This window comes from Rhinatrema bivittatum, chromosome 8 (assembly GCF_901001135.1).
Source record: "Rhinatrema bivittatum chromosome 8, aRhiBiv1.1, whole genome shotgun sequence".
Lineage (NCBI taxonomy): Eukaryota > Metazoa > Chordata > Amphibia > Gymnophiona > Rhinatrematidae > Rhinatrema > Rhinatrema bivittatum.
In genome coordinates, this window is record NC_042622.1 from 232,799,457 (window position 1) to 232,823,823 (window position 24,367).

Below are 24,367 nucleotides of genomic sequence, written 5' to 3' on the forward strand. Positions count from 1 at the left end.
CTTGGGGGTAGTTTTATTGGTTTGTGTTCCTTTTTCTTTCAGCGCAGGTTTGGGCGCATTCTGAGGTGGATGCTGGTGGGGCCAGCCTCTCCCCTCCTTCCCGTTGCGGCGTCTCACCTCCCCCGCGGCCCTGCGACGCTTCATTCCCCAGGGCCGCAGGCGGCACGGAGGTCCCATTCCCCTGCCGTCCCCGGGGTTGAGGGTGTTTGGGCGGGTGTCTAAGGGCACGGCGAGCCCGCTCTTCCCGCGCCGCGATCTCAGGCTTTCCCGGGGGGGGGGGGGCTTCTCCCGGCGTGCTGCACCTGACTTAGCTCTCGCGCGATGCAATGCGCGTGCTGTCCGTCCTACGGCGGCCCGGGCCAGGGCACCTCGAGGGACGGTCCATGCGGTCGTTGTCTCCCCAGGGGGGAGACGAGCGCCGCCCCGCCGACAATTTCGCCGCCGCACCCGGAGCGCCGCGGGCCTCGAGGGCTAGCCCCGCCCCCATCTTTGGCGGGAGCGTCGGCCATCTTAGATCTGGAATGCAGCGCGGACTCGGACGCGGAGGAGCCCACTGAAGATTTTTTGCCGTCCGCCCCCCCGACCTCAGATTCGGGGCCTCTGCCTTCCACATCCGGACTCCCCAGGGACCCCCTGCCCTCTCCCTCGGCGGGTCCGCTCAGTTTTTCAGCGGACTTTGTGGTGCTTATGCACCAGGCGTATTTACAAAGCCTGAGCCCTCAGGGGGGGGGCAGTTTTCTCTCCACACCCCGCCAAGGTCCCCAGGCCCTCGGGCGTTGCGGCTGCGGTACTGGGGAGCGTAGGGGGCGGCACCAGGTTGCCCCTGAGTATACCTCTCTCCCTGGGGGGCCCGTCACCCTCGCCGAACCTGGGGGGCGACCCAGTGTCACAGGTGGATGACGATTTGGCCTTAACAGCGCACCTGGAATGCGATGATCCGCGGGTCCTTCGCATCTTTCGCAAAGAAGAATTGGCGGATCTCATCCCCCACGTTCTCAAGGAGTTGGACCTCGACCCTCCCGTGGAACCCCCGGGACCCCCGGTTCCCTCCGTAGCCTCGGCTACCTCCAAGGGTGACCCTGTCTTGGCAGGTCTGCATCCCATAGCGAAGACATTTCCCATTCATGATTCATTTCTCCATCTTCTGGTGCGGGAGTGGGATAACCCGGAGGCGTCCCTTCGGGTCGGCAGGGCGATGGACAAGCTCTACCCTCTTCCGGGTGACTTTCTGGACCTGCTCAGGGTCCCCAAGGTTGATTCAGCGGTGTCCGCCGTCACCAAGAGAACTACCATCCCGGTCACAGGGGGCACCGCGCTGCGAGATATTTCGGATAGAAAGCTGGAGGTCGCCCTCAAGAAGATCTTCGAAGTCTCGGCGCTGGGGGTCCGGGCGGCTATCTGCGGTTCGCTGACTCAGAGAGCCGGGCTTCGATGGGTTCAACAGCTCCTCACCTCTCAACAGTTACCGCCCGAGGAGGCAGCCCAGGCTGACCGTCTGGAGGCGGTCATTGCTTACGGGGCGGATTCCCTGCACGACCTGCTGAGGGTCCTGGCAAGGACCATGGCATCGGCCGTCTCTGCCAGAAGACTCCTGTGGCTCAGGAATTGGGCGGCGGACGCCTCCTCCAAGGCGAGTCTGGGAGCGCTGCCCTTCAAGGGCAGGTTTCTCTTTGGAGAAGACCTTGATCAGATCATCAAGACCCTGGGGGAAAATTCGGTCCACAGGTTGCCTGAGGACCGGCAGCGTGGTTTTCGTTCGTACTCTGGAACTTCCAAGAATCGCTACCGCGCCCAGAGGCGTTACCGAGGCTCCAGGACACAGAGCCCTAGGACACCTTCCACCAGGTTGCAAACGTGGACGCGGCCCTTTCGGGGTCGCAGACCGGCCAGGGACTCCTCGGCTCAGGGAGCCTCAGGCAAGCCCTCACAATGATGTCAGGCCAGTCCACTCCTCGCTGCCCCGGATTGGAGGTCGCATCGCTTTGTTTCGCGAGGAATGGACCAACATCACCACGGACCAATGGGTCCTGGATATTGTAAGAGACGGTTACGCATTGGAATTTGTGCGGGCCCCCAGGGATCGGTTCATCTTCTCCCCCTGCGGGTCAAGTCTCAAGCGACAGGGGGTGCAGCACACGCTGGACAGGCTGCTGACCCTGGGAGCCATCTCGCACGTCCCCTTTGGAGAGGTGGGCTCGGGGCATTATTCGATTTACTTCGTGGTTCCCAAAAAGGACGGAGCCTTTCGTCCCATTCTGGACCTCAAGGAAATCAACAAGGTGCTCCGGGTCTCCAAGTTTCGCATGGAAACACTCCGCTCTGTCATTGCGGCGGTTCATCAAGGGGAGTTTTTAGCTTCCCTCGACCTCACAGAAGCTTATCTACATATCCCTATTCATCCGGCTCATCACAGATTCCTTCGTTTCAAAATCTTGGGTCAACATTTTCAGTTCCAGGCGCTGCCCTTCGGCCTGGCGACCGTGCCCAGAACCTTCACAAAGATTATGGTGGTGGTAGCGGCCGCGCTCCGGAAGGAAGGCATTCTGGTTCACCCTTACTTGGACGACTGGCTCATTCGTGCGAAGTCTCTGTCTCAGGGACGGGTGGCGGTCGACAGGGTGGTGTCTTTCCTTCAGTCTCTTGGCTGGGTGGTGAACTTCAGCAAGAGCAGCCTGCGGCCAGCCCAACAGTTGGATTTTCTGGGAGCGTGGTTCGACACGGCTTTGGGCAAGGTCTTCCTGCGTCCGGACAAGGCTCAAGCGCTGCGGGATCAAATCGTCCGGTTTGCGTCTCTTCAGACACACACGGCGTGGGACTATCTCCAAGTCCTGGGTTCCATGGCGTTTGCGATCAGCTTGGTGCCCTGGGCCTTTGCACACCTGCGGCCTCTGCAAATGTCCTTGCTCTCGAGATGGAAACCAGTCTCCCAGGACTACCAGGCGATTCTCCCACTTCCCCCGGCCGCCCGGTCCAGCCTGAGGTGGTGGCTGGACCCCAGGAACCTAGCGCAAGGATGTTCCCTGGAAACGCCGGACTGGGTAGTGGTCACTACCGATGCAAGTCTGTCCGGTTGGGGAGCAGTGTGTCTCCGGAGCTCGGCTCAGGGCAGGTGGATGGGGGATCAGTCTACCTGGTCAATCAACCGCCTGGAGACAAGGGCGGTTCGTCTAGCCCTGGTGCAGTTCCTGCCTCTGATCAGGGGGCGAGCGGTTCGAGTCCTCTCAGACAATGCGACGACGGTGGCATACATCAACCGACAGGGGGGCACCAGGAGCCGACTTGTCGAGTGGGAGGCCGCGCGCCTGATGGCGTGGGCGGAGCGTTTCCTGGATCAGCTGGCGGCATCCCACATTGCCGGGGTGGACAACATTCAAGCAGACTTTCTGAGTCGTCAAGCGTTGGATCCGGGGGAGTGGTCTCTCTCAGACGAGGCGATGTCTCTGATCTCCCGCCGGTGGGGGACGCCGGCGATGGATCTCATGGCGTCCGCTGCCAACGCAAAAGCTCCTCGGTTCTTCAGCCGCAGAAGGGAGCGCGGCGCGGAAGGCGTCGATGCTCTGGCTCTCCCCTGGCCCACTCAGATTCTACTTTGTCTTTCCCCCTGGCCACTGGTGGGAAAGGTGATTCGGAGGGTGGAACGGCACCACGGTCAGGTCATCATAGTGGCTCCGGAATGGCCGCGGCGCCCGTGGTTTGCGGATCTGCTCGGCGTGTCTGTGGACGGTCCACTCCGACTCGCGCACCTTCCACGGCTTCTGCATCAGGGCCCAGTATTTTTGGAACAGGCGGAACCCTTCTGTCTTGCGGCGTGGCTTTTGAGAGGAGGGCGCTCCTGAACAGGGGCTACGCTATTCCCGTGGTGGACACACTCCTCAAGGCGCGTAAGGCTTCAACGTCGGTCGCCTACGTGAGGGTCTGGAAGGTCTTTGAAGTTTGGTGCTCGGCGCGGGGGGCCCTCGCGACCGCAGCTTCCCGCCATCACATCTTGGCGTTTTTGCAGGATGGGCTGGAAAAGGGTCTTTCCTACAATTCGCTCCGAGTGCAGATGTCGGCCCTCGCGTCCTTGGCTCGCGCCTCCGGTAGTCCGGATCCGTCGTCTCATCCGGATATATCCCGGTTTCTCAGGGGAGTTAAGCACTTGCGGCTGCCGGTGCGTCCTCTTTGTTCCTCCTGGAATCTTAACTTGGTGCTGAGAGCCCTGGGGGGGCTCCCCTTCGAGCCCTTGCGTCACGCTTCCATCAAGGACGTCACCTTAAAGACGATTTTCCTGGTTGCAATAGCCTTGGCTAGGCGTATCTTGGAACTACAGGCGCTGTCGTGCAGGGAGCCCTTCCTGCGGTTCACGGACTCCGGGGTTTCCCTGCGGACGGTTCCTTTGTTCTTGCCTAAGGTGGTCTCCGCGTTTCACATGAACCAGGTGGTGGAGCTTCCAGCCTTCCCAGGGGACGCCCCTGCGGCGCTTCGGTGTCTGGACGTCAAACGAGCGCTTCTTCGCTATTTGGAGGTGACGAATGACTTTCGACTCTCCGACCATCTCTTTGTCCTCTGGTCTGGGGCTAGAAAGGGCCGGCAGGCATCCAAGACTACCATCGCACGCTGGCTCAAGGAGGCGGTGGCTGCTGCTTACATTGGTTCCGGGAAGGATCCTCCGGTGGGTATTAAGGCGCATTCGTTGCGAGCCCAGGCCACTTCCCATGCAGAGTCTCAGCTCGTCTCCATACAAGAAATCTGCCGGGCGGCAACTTGGAAGTCTCTCCACACGTTTGCCAGACACTACCGACTCCACGTACCGGTGACGGAGTCTGGTTCATTTGGGGACAGGGTACTTCGAGCAGGGTTCTCAGCGACCCACCCGGTGTAGGGAAGCTTTGGTACATCCCACCGTCTGGACTGATCCTGTACGTACAGGGAAAAGAAAATTACTTCTTACCTGCTAATTTTCGTTCCTGTAGTACTAGGATCAGTCCAGACGCCCACCCGGTATGAACCTGCTCGACTATTCTCTACTGTCCTTCTGTTCGCTGCTCCTTCCCTCTCGGGGGTAGTGGTCTTTTGTGTGTTGTTATGTTTGACAGTTCTCATTGCATGTTGCATAAATTTGTTCACAGTTTCAATCTTTTGGTTGAGTTTATGCTTGATCCATCATCCTTGGTCTGTTCAGTTTTCTGGCTTGGCTTTGATATTCTCGATACTGAGGATCTAGGAGGGTGCACCAGTTTATATACCAGCACCCTCGAAGTTTTACTCTGACTCCATCTGCTGGACGGGGGACATAACCCACCGTCTGGACTGATCCTAGTACTACAGGAACGAAAATTAGCAGGTAAGAAGTAATTTTCTTATTCTTGTCCCTTTCTAGCAATTCATTTACCTCTGGCCACTGCTTTAAAGCAGCTCCAGAGGGTTCCTGCCGACACTTCCCCATTGTCATTCTCAGAAAAAGAATGCCATCTCTTTCCACAAAATCTCGCTAAAACCCTTATCCTTCAATAAACTTTCATTCAACCTCCAACAGCCGATCCCAGACTTCCCCCTGGCCTTGATGTTACCAACCAACAGCTGCGTGGTCGGACCATGTAATGCTATCAATCTCAGCTTGCCATCCTTTATTAACCAGAGACTTATCAATCAAAAATAAATCAATATGTGAGTACACCTTATGAGCCAGCGAGAAAAAAGTGTAATTCCGCTCTGAAGGGTGAGCAGGCGCCAAATATCTACTAGCTCCCAATCTGCCATCAGTCCCTTCAACCCCTTCCGGTTCCCACTGGAAGCTCCCCCATAACCCCTGCTATTATCTAAAAAGGGGTACCTTGTAATATTGAAATCCCCTCCTAAGATAATTTACCCTTCTGCCCAATGTTGCAAAAGGTTCGAAAACCCCTCCAGAAACTTCCCCTGGACAGAATTTGGTCCATATACATTTCCCCACCCGGAATTTAATTATTAGATATCTGCCTTCTACATCTCTTAAGACTGAAATTACGTCCGCCACCACAGACTTAGAGAAGAGAATCCCCACTCTGCAATATTTATTGTATTTTATAGCCGAGACAAAAAGTTTTGGGGATACTGGGGTGAATGCATCAGACGTTCATGCCTCTTCTACAAATGGGTTTCCTGGCACAGCAAGATATCTACTTTTTTATTAATAGCATCATTCAGTAGCCTTCTCCTTTTGGCATGCGTGTCCAACCCTTTAACATTCCATGATAATATTTTTAATTCTCCCATTATCCCTTACATGTTTGCCACTCATATTGCAATCTTGGACCAAAATCAAGCCCATGATGTATCCACCACACTCTGAGCCAAATGCTTTACCTCTCTGGCTGGAGTGCTCCCCCCCTTCCCCATTACACTCTGACCACCTCCCTGAGGAATGATTACACTTAGCTTCACTAGACCACCTTTTGACCTCCCTCCACAGTCCCCTTTCACATGATAACTTGAAGCTTATATTTCCCCAAATGAACACATAATAAAACAGTGCAACCACCAACAAAATACCAGGCCCACACTGGACGTCTGCAGGCCCAGGAACACCATAGGTATGATCTGCGCTGAACCTGTCTTAGTAACGCCAACAGCTCCTAATGTCTGAGCTGTCAAGTCGCCACCTCCCTTGTGGAGGCCTACTCGCCAGACTGCCTCCTCAGTCGCTTTCCTCCATGTTGCACTCTCTGCCACCGGAGACTGGAACCTTCATCAGATAAAGCAGATATGCTGTGAGCCCCGGACTCCGCTGTCTTCATTAACCCTGCGGCTTGTAGGATCTTCTTTGCTTCCTCTATAGTCTTAACTCGTGAGGTAACACCATTAATTGCAAATTGAAGTCCAAAGGGGAACAGCCATTTATAATGGTAGTTCTTATCTTGAAGGATCTGCAGCATCTCCCGAAAGTCGCGTCGTCGTCTTACTGTATGGAAAGAGAGATCCTGGAAGACTTCCGCTTTGTGCCCATGCCAATGAATGCTTTTCATCTTCCTTGCCCGAAGCATCACCTTCTCTTGAATAACATAATCATGGAAGCACACTACTATGCCTTGGAGCACATTTCCATGCGGGTGGGCCAGGGATCTGTGTGCTCTGCCCAGAATCAATTTAGGGGTCTCCTCTCCACTGTTTTGGAGGATCAAGTCACAAATATCTGAGATTACCTTTGTGCAATCCGAATAGGCTGAATTTTCAGGGACACCCCTAAATCTCAGGTTCCCTCGTCTGGACTTATGTTCCAGGTCTTCCACCCAATCTTTCAGCTGAGTATTTTCTTCCTGCAGCTGTTGCATTTCATGCTGCAGGAGCTCACAAGTCCCAGCCTGATCTTCTGTCCAACGTTCCGCCGCATCTACTATGTTCCCTAGCTCTGCGCAGTCGCGTCTCAGCGCTCCCACTATTGATTTTATTTCTTCCTTCAGAGAGCTCATATCAGCTCTCAGTTCCCCGAACCAAATTTGGACATTTATTTATTTATTTTTGTTTTTTTTTATATACCGAATGTTCCTGTATAATATACATATCACATCGGTTTACAAGGAAAAAACTGTCACCTCGGCGGTTTACATTGAAACAGTTAACAATTAACAATTATTTGCTGAACAATTAACAAAAACATGAAGGCGCAAGGAGGAACTTAGTGGAACTTACAGTGAACAAAAACATGATTATTTACATTTCAATAATGAACTCTTCAGGAACTTGTATACAGCGGGGCTGGGGGACAACGACTATGCTGATATTGTCATTCTTCCTGCTCTTAGCTCTCAGTGAATGCTTGTGTGAAAAACCAAGTCTTAATTGTTTTTTAATCTTCCCCTCTCCTGCAACATTGTTGCAGGAGAGGGGAAGATCTACTTGCCGGGAAGGAGGGGCTGCTGCTGCGCTTTCTACTGCCGACCCTGGCTCGCAGACGCCATTTTCTCCGCCTTCCTCCAGCGCCAGGTCTTCTGCCTTTTTTGCAGCTGCTTCAAAAGAGAAATACCTCAGGTCCGGACTTTTTTTTTTTCTTTCTACATGTCATCTGTGGGTTCTCTCGTAGCAATTAGTAAGTTTTTCGCTGTTCCTCTCGGCCCGATGGCTGAACTCGGTGGAAGGTTGGTTAATTGGGGTCGGGAGTGCGGTCTTCTTCAAGTTTCCATTCAGCACCGTGACACCACTCTTCCCCCCCCAGTATGGCCCATTTAAGCTGTGTCAGTTCAGGGGTGGCTGTATTGGCCTGGGCTTATTGCCTAAAAGCCACAATATGACCTACAGTGCTTACGATGTTTGTACCCATTTCTTGACTCTCTCTTCCTCCCTTCTCTTATTTATTCCTTTCTTAATGGTTTTCACAAAACAGACTTGAAAGGTTTGAATCTGCTAGTAACTGTTCAGTTATAAGCAACAGAAATAACTGAGTTCCTTCTCTGACCATTGGTAACATGGGGAATATTTTGTATGCTCCTGGAAACAGTCAGAAGCTGCTGAGGTCACCTCGAAAACCAACCAGAAAGATCTCCAAAATTCCCTTTAAAGTTCTCGATGCTCCTGAACTGCAAGATGACTTTTACCTCAACCTGGTAGACTGGTCCTCCCTCAATGTCCTCAGTGTGGGTCTGGGGACCTGTGTTTACCTCTGGAGTGCGTGCACAAGCCAGGTAATACCATGTAGCCTTGGTAAAGAGATTAGTTTTCTAACCAGCTAGCATGAAGGTGATTGCTCAATGTTTTTCTGTTGCTTTCTCTCCCTCTACTTTTGCAGGTGACCAGGTTGTGTGACTTGTCTGTAGAAGGTGACTCCGTAACGTCTGTGGGTTGGTCAGAAAGGGTCAGTACCATATTTCTCAATGAGTACTAAATACCGTGATGCTGTAGCTACAATAAGGTGAGATAGAAATGCCTCAATATGTCCTGTGAGGCAGCAGTATAAAGGCCTGAATATGATGGTGGTTTCTTGTAATATAACTTGCTGACAAAAGGAGTTTAGAAAAGCTTTGGATATTTATTTATTTATTTATTTATTTAAAGGCTTTTATATACCGGAGTTCATGCACTTGTGCATACCACTTCGGTTTACACAGAACAAGGAACAGAAAATTACATCAAACAGATTGAACAATTAAACAAATATACAATTACAATTAAACAATTAAACAAATATAAAATTACAAAATTTTCTATAGTATGAAAAGCAATGTCTGGGTGTGAGAAGTTTTTCTTTTACCTTTGTCCCCCAGTTTTAACGTTGTCTTCATACAGTACAAAATGTGCTGAGTTTATATAAAATAAAATAGTGTTGGGCAGGGCTAAAAATGACTAAGTATCTTTATTAATTTGAAATGGAAGGCATATAAGATAGAAGTGAGGAAGGATTTGTAGGGATGTGAATCGTTTTTATAATGAATTAAAACTTCGTACAATATTTCTTAATTCATTATATATTGGCTAAAAGGTGAAACGAACACTTTTTCCCCTGAATTTTCGTGAAAATCATTTTTCAGGTTAGTGAGCGCTAACAAAGAAAGGTTTTTTGGGTTTTTTGTTACTTTTTGTTATTTTTTGTTAGCGCACACTAAGCTGAAAAACGATTTTTTACTTTAAAAAAAAAAAAAAAAAAAAGCTGATCTGCGGGGAAAAAGAGATTTTCCTGCAGCCACACGAACCCGAAAGCGCAAACGATCGGGCACCCGATGCACATCCCTAAGGATTTGTGTACTTGTAGCAGCTTATTTTGGTTCTCACAGGATTTTGCTATAAGTCTATCGTAATTCAGTCAGTGACCCTTGTGGTTCAGGAGCAGTCGTGCACTCTAGATCAGGGGTTCCCAACCTTTTGAGGAAGACACCTTTCAATCTCCAAAATGTTTTCTAATTTCCCCCCCCCCCCCCCCCCCCCATGCTTGACTTTAATTTTTTCATGCAGATAAATGCCATACAGAAAACAGAGAAATAAAAAATATGCACGCCAGAATCATTTGTAATGTATAAAGCTTAATATTAAATAAAGAATGGTTTCTGATATAAACTGTGCCTTCCCTCATGCTCTGCTTTTCCTCCACTTATGGACCCTTCCTGAGTCCTGTTCCCCATAACCCCTTTTTGGGTACTTGCCCACACCCTACTATCTTACTTTCTATTCTTTCCCTCCTGGGCCTCGAGTGCCACTCTCCCCTTGGCCCCTTCCTGAGTGCCTTGCCTCTTCTTTCCTTTCCTGATACTCTCCCTCTTGCCCTTTCCAAGTTTTTACTCTCGTGCTCTTCCCTCCTGTCGTCCTTCCTTCCCACTCTTTCACTGTGGCCATACTTCTTCCTCAGTGCAGCTTTTCTCCCTCACTGTCAGGCCGAAGAACATCCAGAGCACAAGTAGCAGTGGCCAGAAATGCTCCTCTGGATCCTCACCCTACTTACTGCCATCTCTGCTCGTGTGTACTAGTGGCCGTTGAAGATGCTGGGGGCAGTATGCTTCACCTCTTCTTGGCCTGCCTTTAGGCTTCTCTTGGTGGCAGTCAGCTGCAGTCTCTCTTGCCTCCTCTCCATGCCTGTTTGGGCTTCGCAAGTCTGCGATCTTCCTCTCCTTGGCAGGGACTCAGGCAGTGGGATTAGACAGCATGAGCTGTGGAGCAGAACTCCTCAGAGGTGAGATCAGCCAGCTCTTTTTCAGCAGTTGGACTTTGGCTGCCTCTCTTCCAGTGGACCTCAGGTTGGGAACCACTGCCCTAGATCCCATTTTGGCAATATGCAGCTCCTGGGATTTTCCTTTTTTGAAGCTGTTGCTATATCTAGGAATAATATGTGACTCATGGCAGGGAATCTTATTTTTGTGTTTTTGTTTTGTTTTGTTTTGTATTTTTTAGGGGAATTTAGTAGCAGTTGGTACTCACAAGGGTTTTGTACAGATCTGGGATGCAGCAGGAGGGAAGAAGTTATCCACGCTCGAGGGGCATACAGCCAGAGTTGGTAAGGAAACACTGGGAGTGTGAGGGGCTGAACCTGCACCAGTGATGGCCAGCCTTTGGTACAAGAGCCCAAGTTGTTACTCTCTGTATGAGTTCAGAATAATTTATGGTTCCCTGTACGTACCCGGATCAGTCCAGACCATGGGTTAAGCCCCCGTTCCAGCAGGTGGAGACAGTTCAGAATTCTGAGGCTGCCCATATAAGGACAGAACCTACCCAGGAACCCTCAGTATTCGTCTGTCTCCAGCAGGTGGAACACCTCACCCTTAGTTCCCTGTTTAGCTTGCCTTCTGGGTTCTTTCTACTTTCTTAAGGGCAAGCTCATGCAAGTACCTTTATAGTTTGCTTTCTTTAAAAAAAAAAAAAAAAAAGAATAAATATTTTCAAAAGTGAATTTTTTTCTCTTTTGTTCTGTGTTTAGGGTAGACACTTTTGTCTCCCTCGCTCTTGGAGTTCCTAGGGGGGCTTTGCCCCTTGATATTTATCAGCCTAGGTTCCCTTCCCGGTGACCTGTGGGGGTGATATTGGTGGTGCCAGTCCCTCTCCCCACTTACCTGCTGCTGTGCCCCGAGATGTCCATTCCTCGGTTGTGCTTTCAGGGACGAGTTTCATTCCCCTTACTCTGTGTTTTCAAAATAAATTATCTCTTTCTTTAAAATTTCACAGACACCTTTTTTTCTATACTGTTTCTTTAAAAAAACAAACAAAAAAAAACAAACAGTTAATTGCAGCAGTTTTGCTTTTTGTGAGGAGAGAGCGGGGTTCAATCTCCCGCCTTCCTCCTCTGGGGCTCCCAGCTCAGCTGTTTGTAATTACATCGCTGCTCCCTCCTCATGCCCCGGCCACTTTGTTGTGTTGCCTGTGGAGAGTCGGCCTCCCGACTCTCCCGCAAAGGTGTTTGTTCCAGGTGCCTTTCTGGGGGTGAAGGCGCCTCTTTTGATTCGCTTTCAATTCAACCCCGGGGAAGGACTCCCCGACGTGCTGCAAAGCCGTTTCAGTCCCGGGACCGCGCGGCTGCGGCGGCCATTTTGAATTTTTCAGATCCTTCTCTTCCTGCTTCTCTGGGGGCAGGAGACTCAATTCCTTTGTGTTTTCCCCCCAATTTGAGCCCTGTTCGCTCCCGGGGTGCTGGCTCTGACCCCCCCTCCCCCCCCCCCCCCCCCGCAATAAATTCGGCACGGGCCCGTTTTTCTTCAGAATTTATTCTTTTAATGCATGAGTCTTATCTGGCCAGTCTGCAAAGGGAGGTGGCCCCCCCCCCCCCCCTGTTCCCTCCACTCCAATCCCTCCTAATTTTCGTAGGCCTTCCCCCGAGGTTGGTTCAGACCCTCAGGGCCCTGTTAGGGTTTGCTTAGTCCCTGGAGCCCCCCCTCCCGTGGCGGACCCTCCTCCCCCGCCTGCTTTGGACCCGCCTGATGTTGGGGATGATGAGGATGATTCCACTCCCCCCCCCCCTTAGAGGGTGATGATCCGCGTGTTCTCCGTTTATTCCGGCGGGAAGAGTTGGAGCCTCTTTTTCCCTTCGTTCTTGAAGAACTGGGAATTGATGCCCCCCCAGATGATTCTGTGGCTGCAGCGATGACGCCAAACGCGGACCCGGTCTTGGCGGGACTTAGGGCCTTACCGCGTACTTTCCCTTTTCATCCTATGCATCGCTTGCTTCTCCTCAGGGAATGGGAATCTCCGGAGACGGGTCTCCGCGTTGGGAGAGCAATGGATAAACTAAACTATACCAGCTCCCTGAGACTGCCTGGACATGTTAAAAATTCCCAAAGTGGATTCTTCTGTCACCGCGGTGACAAAGCACACTACCATCCCGGTGGTGGGTGCCACAGCATTACGGGATGTACAGGACCGTAAACTTGAATTTTACTTAAAACGTATTTTTGAAGTCTTAGCTCTTGGTGTCCGGGCGACAATTTGCAGCAGTCTCATGCAGCGGGCAAATCTTAGGTGGATGCAGCAGTTACTCAGCACCCAGGTCCTCCCGTCTGCAGAGGCTGAGCAAGCTGAACGTTTGGAGGGTGCCATAGCATATGGTGCGGATGCACTATATGATTTGCTTCGGGCTAAAGCTATGGTTTCTGCGGTATCTGCCAGATGTCTTCTCTGGTTGTGCAATTGGTCTGCTGATGCTTCTTCTAAGGCTCGGTTGGGCAATCTTCCTTTTAAGGGTAAGTTGCTTTTTGGTGAGGACCTAGAACAGCTTATTCAGTCCTTGGGGGAAAACAAGGTTCATAAGCTGCCAGAGGACCGTCCCAAACAGTCGAAGTCCTTCTTTCCGACTCGTTCTCACTTTAGGGGGAATCGCCGTTATGTTAACAGAGCCCGTGGATCTTTTCCCAGGGGTGGGGTATCCAGGTCACAGTCTTGGTCCCATTCCTTTCGCGGCCGTCGAGGTTTCCGAGATGCCTTCAGCAGCCCACCACCTCTGTCAGCTCCCCAATGAGATTCGGCCGGTCCATGCCTCCGCTCGAAACTTAGGTGGGCGTCTTTCCATGTTTCTCGAGGAGTGGGCCAAAATAACTTCCGACCTTTGGGTCCTCGATGTGATAAAGCACGGTTACACATTAGATTTTGCCAGACACCTTCCGGATCTCTACATCGTTTCCCCTTGCGGCCATTCCAAGCGACTGGCGGTTTGCCACACCCTGTTGATTCTTCAGGAACTGTGGGGGCAATCATTCCAGTTCTGGTACACGAAAGGGGCGCCGACCAATATTCAATTTACTTAGTTATTCCCAAAAAGGACTATTCTTTCCGTCCCATTCTGGATCTCAAAAGGGTCAATCCAGACCCTCAGGATTCCCCGTTTCAAAATGGAAACCCTGCGGGCGGTAATTGCAGTGGTTCGTCCCGGGGAATTTCTGGCTTCCCTAGATCTGAAGGAGGCTTATTTTTACATCCCCCATTCGTCAGGAACATCAGAAATTCCTTCGTTTTCAGATCCTAAGTCAACACTTTCAGTTTCGGGCTCTCCCGTTCGGTCTCGCCACTGCTCCCCGCACCTTTACCAAGATCATGGTAGTCATTGCAGTAGCTCTTCGCTGGGAAGGGATTTTGGTCCATCCTTATCTGGACGATTGGTTGATAATATTCAATTCACTCTCTGACCATTGTAAATATTATTAATCTGTTTATTCAGAAGTTTGCTGTTCCTTAGTTCACGGTTACCGTTCCATGTAAAGGCAATGCCTAAAAGTTTTTAAGTTATCTGTAAACCGATTCGATGTGCAAACGGTTGTCTGTATATAAAAGTTTCTAAATAAATAAATAAGGGCCAAATCTGTGTCTCTCTGCACGCTCGCAGTGGACAGAGTTTTGGCACTTCTCACATCTCTCGGTTGGATAATCAATTTCTCCAAAAGCTCCCTTCAGCCCTCGCAAGAGCTGGAATTCTTAGGCGCTCTTTTCAACACTCGGATCGAGAAGGTTTTTCTTTCAGACTCGAGGACAATCAATCTGATAGATCAGTTGAACATATTTGTTTCTCTCCCTCTTCCCACGGCATGGGATTACCTCCAGATTCTAGGGACCATGGCCTCCACGATCGATCTCGTCCCCTGGGCGTTTGCTCATATGCATCCTTTACAGAAAGCATTATTGTCCTGTTGGAAGCCGGTATCCGAACAGTATCAGGAGATTCTTCCTCTCTCCGACTCTACCATCGCCAGCATTCAATGGTGGTTTTCCCCGGCCCATCTTCTCAGGGGAATGCCTCTTTTGACTCCCTCTTGGGTCATAGTAACGACAGTTGCCAGTCTCTCCAAATGGGGAGCGATCTGTCAATCTCAAACGACGCAAGGGTTCTGGTCCCTGTCCCAATCTCGATGGCACATCAATCGTCTAAAAGCCTGAGCGGTTTTCCTAGCCCTCAAGTTCTTTCTTCCTCTGATCCGTCACAAAGCTGTCCGAGTTCTATCAGACAATTCCACCATGGTAGCTTACATAAATCGACAGGGGGGAACTCGAAGTCGTCTAATGGCGTTAGAGACCAGCAAGCTTTTTCTTTGGGCAGAGAAGCACTTGGATCGCCTGGCAGCTTCCCACATAGCGGGCAAAGAGAATATTCAAGCCGACTTTCTCAGTCGTCAACATCTCGACCCCCGGCGAGTGGGAGCTGTCACTTGAGGCGATGGACTTAATCGTGCACAGGTGGGGTCCCCCTCACCTGGACCTCATGGCGACTCTAGCCAATGCCAAGGCTCCCCGGTTCTTCAGCCGGTGGAGGGAGCATTGTTCAGAAGGGGTGGACGCGCTGGTTCTTCCCTGGCCCTCCGACGTTCTTCTCTATGTGTTCCCTCCGTGGCCGTTAGTGGGGAAGGTTCTTCGGAGAATAGAACTCCATCGCGGTCCGGTCATTCTCGTGGCTCCCGAGTGGCCCCGACGGCCGTGGTTCGCGGATCTGGTGAATCTCTCGGCGGACGGACCTCTTCGTCTAGGTCATCTGCCCCATCTTCTGCGACAGGGTCCCGTATTTTCCGACCAGGCGGATCGCTTCTGTCTAGCGCCATGGCTTTTGAACGGCGACGTTTAAGGCGCAGAGGTTATAAAGATGAAGTTATTGCCACCCTTCTCAGGGCCTGCAAACAATCAACTTCTCTTACTTATGTGAGAGTCTGGAAGGTTTTTGAGAATGTCTGTGAAGAGTTGGGTGTTTCGGCTCGCTCGCCTTCTGTTGCAGTTTTATTTTCTTTTCTTCAGCGTGGTCTCTCCAAAGGTCTTTCAGTTAGCTCTCTGCGCGTTCAGGTCTCTGCCCTTGGTTCTCTCCTGGGCACCATTGAGGGTCGGCCGGTCGCCTCTCATCCGGATGTCGTGCGTTTTCTTAGAGGCGCTAAGCATTTAAAGCCTCCTGTTCGGTCTATTTGTCCTTCGTGGAATTTGAATTTGGTGCTTCGAGCTCTCTGTATGGCTCCGTTTGAGCCCCTTCGTCGTGCCACTCTCAAAGACTTGACTCTCAAGACTGTTTTCCTGGTTGCTATCTCTTCCGCCAGGAGAGTGTCTGAGCTTCAAGCTCTTTCTTGTAGGGACCCCTTCTTACTTTTTTCGGACGCGGGCGTTTCCCTAAGGACCCTACCTTCTTTCTTACCTAAGGTTGTCTCATCTTTTCATATTAACCAGTCCATTGAACTCCCTGCTTTTTCACCAGAGGATCTAGCGGCTTCTGGTAATAGTGATCTCCTCAGTCTTGACGTCAAGCGAGTCTTGTTGCATTATCTTGAGGTCACTAATGATTTTCGAGTTTCCGATCATCTTTTCGTTCTGTGGAGTGGTCCCAACAGGGGGAAGCAAGCCTCTAAGGCTACGATTGCTCGCTAGTTGAAGGAGGCGATTTCTTCAGCCTACATTTGCAAGGGCCGACCAGTTCCAGAAGGCCTTAAAGCTCATTCTTTACGTTCTCAAGCGACTTCTTGGGCGGAGTCTCATTCGGTGTCGCCGCAAGAAATATGTAGGGCGGCTACTTGGAAGTCTCTTCATACTTTTGCTCGTCACTACCGACTCGATGTTCAGGCTCCAGCCTTTGGTTCCTTTGGTTGATAGGTTCTTCGAGCGGGACTGTCTGGGTCCCACCCTCTATAGGAAAGCTTTGGGACATCCCATGGTCTGGACTGATCCGGGTACGTACAGGGAAAGGAAAATGAGTTCTTACCTGATAATTTTCATTCCTGTAGTACCACGGATCAGTCCAGACACCCGCCCGTTCTTATTCTGTCCGCTCGACTTGTTCTTGTTTTTTCCTTCTTACAGGTTTTTTTCTCTATTTTGTCTCCTGCATCGTCTTCTGGGATTTACTATTTAGGCACCGGAAGCATCTTTGCGATGATCAGGGGTAGTTATACAAGAGCGTTTTAGTCACACAGTTCATTCAATTGTTATCTCGTTTTAAATTATATTTGTTATTTATCCTGGTACTTGCTTGATCTTATACCTTTCTGCTTTGACAATAGTTATACTGAGGGTTCCTGGGTAGGTTCTGTCCTTATATGGGCTAGCCTCAGAATTCTGGTCTGTCTCCACCTGCTGGAACGGGGGCCTAACCCATGGTCTGGACTGATCCGTGGTACTACAGGAACGAAAATTATCAGGTAAGAACTAATTTTCCTTTACTGGTCTGGTCTGTGGACATAAAGAGCACTAGATATAAACTGAGAAATGTGGTGCCCTTTAGGGAAAAAGATGCTGTTTTCCTGTACATACCCAGATCAGTCCAGATGGCTAGGTTTTGCCTCCCTGCCAGAAGATGGAGACAGAGAAAGTTTCACTGACACTGTGCACAACCCAGTGTGCCACCTGCAGGCCTTCAGTATTTATCTGTCTCCAGCAGATGGTAGATGGTGTAAAACCTACAGGTGGCATTGGTGTGCACACAGGAGGACGCCTAGAGCTGAAGTTCAGCAGAACTAGGCGCCAGGGTTGAACAGGTCCAAGCGCCTTGCTCTCTGTGAGGCTTGCCGTCAGATAGTAATTTAATCCTTACTCTCTGTTTTTTCAGCGCTATTTCCCTGTACATACCCGAATCAGTCCAGACTCCTGGGTTTTGCCTCCCCACCAGCAGATGGAGACAGAGACGTTTTGACTGACTGCCCTATACCCTGAGGTGCCACCTACAATCCGTCTGTATTTCTCTGTCTCCGGCAAATGGTGGAGGTGCAAGTCCCTACAGTCCGGAGTTAGTAAAAAAAAAAAAAAAAAAAAAAAGTAGAGAGAGAGACTAGTTTCAGTGACAGGGTAGTTAGGTTTTTTTCCTTTACCTTATTAAAAAAAAAAAAAAAAAGTGAAAAGGAGTTGGAGCCTCCCAGGTGGTTGGCAGGATCCGCAGGGGCCATCCCCCCCTGGTATTCGAGGCAGAGGGTGCTAGGGGTTGAGGACCCCGTTGCCCGGTGCTTCCGACTGCATTGGGGGTGATACCGGGGAGCCCAGCTCACTCACCCCCAGAGGACAGGACCCGAGCCTTTCGGGCGGATTTTCAAAGCCCTGCTCGCAGAACCCTGGGACGCGCGTAGGTCCCGGGGTTTTTGGATGGGGGTGTGTCGGGGGCGGGGCCGAACGATGCGGGGTTTTGGGGGCGGGACGCGGCGTTTCGGGGGCGGGGTTTCAGGCCGGGGCGTTCCGGGGGCGTGGCCGCGCCGTCGGGTCGGGTCTCGGCGCGCGTGGATTTACGTCTCCCTCCGGGAGGCGTAAATCCATGGATAAAGGTAGGGGGGGGGTTTAGATAGGGCCGGGGGGGTGGGTTAGGTAGAGGAAGGGAGGGGGAAGGTGAGGGGAGGGCGAAAGAGAGTTCCCTCCGAGGCCGCTCCGATTTTGGAGCGGCCTCGGAGGGAATGAAGGCAGGCTGCGCGGCTCGGCGCGCGCAAGGCTGCCGATTTTGGGCAGCTGGCGCGCGCCGATCCAGGATTTTACAGGATACGCGCGGCTATGCGCGTATCTTATAAAATCCAGCGTACTTTTGTTTGCGCCTGCTGCGCAAACAAAAGTACGCGATCGCGCAGTTTTTAAAAATCTACTCCTTTGAGTTTACAGTAAAAAAAAAAAAAAAAAAAAAGGTTTGTGCAGAGTCTTGCTGCCGGGCTTGACTCTCCGTTTTCGCCGGCCCTGCGTTACTGCCGCCGCCGTGACCTTATTGTCTGACGCTGACTTGCCGCCGCAGGCTGTGCTGCTTTCAGTTGACCAGTCCTGGAGTTCCTCAGTCATGTCACATGGTGTAGTCTGCCGTGCATTTCCCAGGATAGGCTCTGCTCGGTTCTCCATTCTCGTTCACCATTTTCAGTTCTGCGCTCTTCCTTTCGGGCTGGCCACGATGCCAAGGACCTTAGTCAAAGGCATGATTGTGGTGGCAGCGGAGCTTCGGAAGGAAGGCCTGTTGGTCCATCCCTATCTGGACGATTGGCTGATTCGGGCGGAGTCGCTTTGTCGCTCGGCAATAGACCGGATTCATCATCTGTTGAGGTCACTGGGTTGGGTAGTCAATTTGGCCAAGAGCCAATTGGTTCCCTCCCAATCACTGGAGTTCCTGGGAGCTTTGTTCGACACGTCGAGGCATGGTTTTCCTCACCAAGGAGCAACTCGTCAAGCTGCAAGGTCAAGTTTGGGACTTGCTAGCTCACAGTCTTCCCAGGGTTTGGGACTATTTGCGGGTTCTTGGGTCGATGGCCTCTACCTTGGAGCTGGTTTCGTGGGCCAGCTCTCTTCGGTCAGCCTTACTTTCTCGGTGGAACCCGGTATCCGAGCAATTTCATCTGCCACTACCTCTTACAGATTCTGCATGTTCCAGTCTCAATTGGTGGCTACTCTCGGACAGTTTGCGCCAGGGGGTGAGCTTGGAGGTTCCCGCTTGGATGGTCGTCACCACAGACGCCAGTTTCTCCAGATGGGGAGTAGTTTGCCAAAGCAAGACTGTGCAAGGCCAATGGTCGCTGGAGGAATCCTGGTGGTTGATCAATCACCTGGAAACCAGGACAGTGCGGTTGATGCTGCAAGCTCGTCTCCCGCTTCTGTAGAGGAAGCCCATCAGGGTGCTATCAGACAATGCGACGGCAGTGGCTTATATCAATCGCCAAGAAGGAACCAAGAGTTGGCCGGTGGCGATTGAAGCCCAACAGTTGATAAGCTGGGCAGAACAGCACCTAGCCAGCATTGCAGCTCCTCACATCGCTGAAGTGGACAACATTCAAGCCAATTTTCCTCAGTCACCATCTCGATCCTGAGAGTGGGAACTCTCTGAGGAAGCTTTCCATCTCATTTGCAGTAAGTGGTCCAGACCAAGGGTCGAGTTGATGGCGACCTTCTGGAATGCCAAGGCCCCTTGTTTCTTTAGTCGACACCGGGAGCCAGGAGCAGAAGGATTGGATGCTCTGGTTCTCGCTTGGCCAAGACATGTCCTACTGTATGTGTTCCCACTGTGGCCTCTGATTGGCAAGGTGCTGAGGTGCATCGAAGTTCATCCATCAGACGTGATCCTAGTAGCTCTGGAATGGCCGAGGCGTCCATGGTTTGCGGATCTTCTCAACCTGACAGTGGAAGGGCCCCGGAGGTTTCGGGATCTTCCGAATCTTCTGCATCAAGGGCCCATTTGTTTAGAAGAGGCAGATCGCTTTTGTCTTACAGCATGACTTTTGAGAGGCAAAGACTGAAGAACAAGGGTTATTCGGACGCGGTAGTAGCTACCCTGTTGCCTTCCAGGAAGGCCTCCACCTCCTTAGCCTATGTCAGAGTGTGGGGGGTCTTTGAATCTTGGTGTGTGGAGCACAATGTGGAGCCTGCTCGGGCTCTGGTGCCCAATATATTATCTTTCCTACAGGCCAGTCTGGCTAAAGGCCTATCGTGTAGCTCTTTATGGGTACAGGTAGTGGCCCTCGTTTTTTTCCGTGGTAAAATACAAGGTGTGTCATTGTCCGCACATCTGGATGTGGCACGATTTCTCCGAGGGGTGAAGCACTTGCGTCGTCCGGTCAGGAATCCTTGTCCTTCATGGAGCTTAAACTTGGTTCTCAGAGCTCTGTGTGTGGCACCATTTGAGCCTTTAAAACGGGCGACACTAAAGGATCTTACCTTAAAGGTGTTTTTTCTTGTGGCTATTTCCTCAGCTCGCCGGGTGTCAGAGCTCCAGGCCTTATCCTGCAGGGAGCCCTTTTTAAGAATTATGGATACAGGGGTCTCTTTGCGGACAGTTCCTTCCTTTCTCCCAAAGGTGGTATCCTCCTTTCACTTGAATCAGTCTGTGGAACTCACGTCCTTTCCAGACTTGGACTTCTCTGACCCCTAAGCTAGGGATTTGAGGAAACTAGACGTACACCATGTTCTGTTTCATTATTTGGAGGTTACCAATAACTTCCGTGTGTCGGACCATCTTTTTGTGCTGTGGAGTGGTCCCAAATGGGGATACAAAGCCTCTAGGGCTATGATCGCTTGCTGGTTGAAGGAGGCTATTAGTTCAGCGTACCTGCTTCATGGTCAGCCGCTTCCGTTGGTCTTTGAGCATATTCTGCCCATTCGCAGGCAGCTTCGTGGGCAGAGTGACAGCAAGTTTCGCCACGAGATTTGTAGGGTAACTACTTGGAAGTCTTTACACACCTTTGCTAGACATTACCGATTGGACGTTCAGGCCCCAGGTTCTGGAGGGTTTGGTGAAGGTGTGATTTGAGCGGGTCTCTCAGGGTCCCACCCCGTGTAGGTGAGCTCTGGTACATCCCAGGAGTCTGGACTGATCCAGGTACGTACAGGGAAAGGAAAATTGGTTCTTACCTGCTAATTTTCGTTCCTGTAGTACCACGGATCAGTCCAGAGTCCCGCCCTTTTTCAGCGTGGAGTTAAGTCCGCTTGTTCAGTGCTTCTTTTATCTTCTCTGCAGACAAGTCTTTCAAAGTTTTCCAAGTTCTCAAGGGTTCTGTTCCTACTTGGGGTTAGTGAACGGGAAGTGTGTGTTGCAGGATTTTTCTCTCTGGCCCATGAATGGGATGAAGTTCACGTTGTTGTGGTAATTGGATTAATTGCTTTGATACAGTGTAATACTGACAGACTGTAAGTGGCACCGCAGGATATAGGGCAGAGTCAGTCAAAACTTCTCTGTCTCCATCTGCTGGTGGGGAGGCAAAACCCAGGAGTCTGGACTGATCCGTGGTACTACAGGAATGAAAATTAGCAGGTAAGAACCAATTTTCCTTTAGATGCTCAAAGCGGTTTGACTGCTACAGCTTTTACCCATGTTGGAACATTCCCTCGGCCTATGGTGTCTCTGGAGAGGGAGTGGAGTGGGAGGCGAAGCAATGGTCAGCTCTCCTCCCTTGTTCCTGAGGGCAGAACCTTCCCAGAGAGAGGTTGGAGAGAGAGAGGTTGGGCCTATGGACTCTGGTATAGATCTGTCCTCCTTCTTTGTGGAATGTTTCCAGGGCCTGCAGACCTTTCTGCAAGGGTGCCCAGTGAAGGCAAAGCAACCTACTGTGTAGGAATCATTTGCTTGGGTCTCCCATTTGTCAGTCACGGCGGGAAAATGCCACAAGGAGGCTGTCCCTGGTAATGTTCAAAGGGGTATGGATCATGAGATCAGAGGATTCTGATGGGGAATTGGCTTTCTCACTTCTACAAGAGGGAGAAATTGCATATGATTGAGAGCTGCTTGGGACTCTGCTCAGATTTTTTTTTTTCTTTTTTCACAGAGATGTCTTGCTGAGTTTGTTGGCTCGGAACCTGAATACGCTTAGTGTGGCCGGAGGTCAATTTTAAGTTAAGCATCCTCTCTTCCCCCCACTCCCCCCATCCAATTCAAGAGATATTGGATTTAAAGAAGGTAAATGCAGCTCTCAAGGTTCCTCATTTCCGCATGAAAACTCTGAGATCCAACTCTGAAGTCCGTCATAGTGGTGTTACGCAAAGAAGAGTTCTTGGCATCTCTTGCCTTGATAAAGGCATATCTGCATATAGCCATCAGGCCGGGCACCAGAGATTCCTGAGGTGCATGATCCTAAGGGAACATTTTCGATTTCTAGCCCTTCTCTTCGGCTGGCATTGGCTCCATGTACTTTCACCAAGGTGATTGTGGTAGGGGCAGCCGCATTGCAAAAGTAGGGTGTGTTGGTGTATCCGTATCTGACCTCTGTTGACAAATCAGTACAAAAGATACCGATGCGCTCGAAGTCTCTAGGATGAGTGGTGAACCTAGCAACGAGCCATTTAGTCCTCTTACAGACTCTGGGAGCTCAGTTCAACACACTGGCGGAGAGGGTGTTTTTCACAGAGAGAGTGTGCTGCAATTGCAGAGTCAGATTAGGCTTCTACTAGAGCTTTCATTGCCCAGGGGTCTGGGACTATTTACAAGTCTGGGTTCAATGGCATCGACATTGGAATTAATGCATTAGGCATTCGCACATATGTGGCCTTTGCAGGGGACTCTTCTCCCCCTGAAATCTGTTATTGGAAGAGTTTCATCTTCCTCTTCTGTTAGAGGGGGAAACCAGGGACAGTATTTTGTGGTGCTTACTTGCACCAGTCTCTAGCGTGGTGTGGAATTGGAGATTTCGAATTGGATAATAGTCACCACCAATGCAAGCCTCTGGATGGAGGGCGGTGTGACAAGATCAGTCTGCACAGAACCAGTGGTTGAAACAGGAGACGATCGGTTAGAGACAAGAACGATGCATTTCACGTTGCTTGCCTGTCTGCCAAGGTTATGCGGCCATCCAATATGATCCTATCAGACAATTCGATGACTGTAGACTACATCAAGACGGAACCAAGAATCAGTCAGCAGCTCGAGAGACTCGGGAGTTGATTCTCTGGGCAGAGCAGCATTTGAAGCGGCTGGCAGTGTCTCACATCGCCGGAGTGAATAAAGCTCAGGCGGATTTTATCAGTTAGAGAAAGGCTCCGGGGAATGGGAGGCAGCGATGCCTCCTTCATGGAAGATGGGTATATCCTGACCAAAGAGAATACCAAGGTGTCGTGGTTTTACAGCCCCTGAACAGATCACAGTACAAAGGAATCGGAGCCCTGGTGTTGCCGTGGACTCTATTCTTGTTTTCCCTTCTGTGATCTCTGGTGGACGAGGGATTACGGCGGATAGAAAAACATCCAGGCAACGTGATCGGGTAGCTCGAGAGTGGCCACATTGACCATGCTTCCCAGATCTGATCAACATGGCCGTAGATGGGCTCCCGAGGTTCAGACATAGGTTGACTGTTTTCCACCAGTACCCAATATTTTTCGGTCAGACGGCTCACTTCTGTCTTGCGGTTTTGCTTCTGAGAGGAGACAACTGAGATGGAGGGGATATTCCAAAGCGGTTATTTCCACCTTCTACATCTTTGATGTATGTGCAAATTTGAAGGATCTTCGAGACCTGGTCTGCTTTTGACGGCGTGCAGCCTCAGTCTGTTTAGGCTACGATGTTGCATATTTTGTTTTTTCTACAGAGAGGTTCTGGTCAAGGGACTAGCCTTTAACTCTCTGAGTGTCCAGGTAGCGATCTTGGATCGTCTCCAGGCTAAGGTGCAAGGGTATCCTCTGTCCGCACATCTGGATGTTCTATGGTTTCTTCAGGGAGCTAAGAACTTGCATCCTTGGGTGCGGAACATTTGTCTATCTTGGAATCTGAATCTAGTCCTTATGAGGATTGTGTGAGGCTTGGTTTGAACCACTAAAGAGAGCTACGGTTAAGACCTTAAAACTCTTAAAGTGGTTTTCTTGGTGGCTATTTGTTCAGCCAGGAGAATTTCGGAGCTTCAGGCGTTGTCATGTCAAGATCCCGTCCTACAGTGTCTGATTCAGGGTTATCTTTATGCATGGTACCTTTTTTTCTGCCTGATAGTCTTGGCGTTCCATCTTAGTTAGACAGTAGAGCTTCCAGCTTTTATGAATTTGGATTCCTCTAGGACTAGGGACACTCCATGAAGTTAGCAAGTAGCACATTTTAAAACTAATTGGAGAAAATGTTTTCACAGTT

At 50.8% G+C, this 24,367-nt stretch overlaps 1 protein-coding gene across 4 annotated transcripts in view; it reads left to right on the top strand.

The window, feature by feature from the left end:
* Positions 1–24,367, top strand: part of FZR1 (fizzy and cell division cycle 20 related 1) — a 155,506-nt gene that overhangs the window by 64,733 nt on the left and 66,406 nt on the right. For all 4 annotated transcript variants that reach the window (XM_029614050.1, XM_029614052.1, XM_029614051.1 and 1 more), the window contains 3 exons: positions 8,453–8,636; positions 8,741–8,806; positions 10,831–10,933. In XM_029614050.1, the coding sequence (XP_029469910.1) occupies positions 8,453–8,636; positions 8,741–8,806; positions 10,831–10,933 (353 nt within the window). The remainder of the gene's footprint in view (positions 1–8,452; positions 8,637–8,740; positions 8,807–10,830; positions 10,934–24,367) is intronic.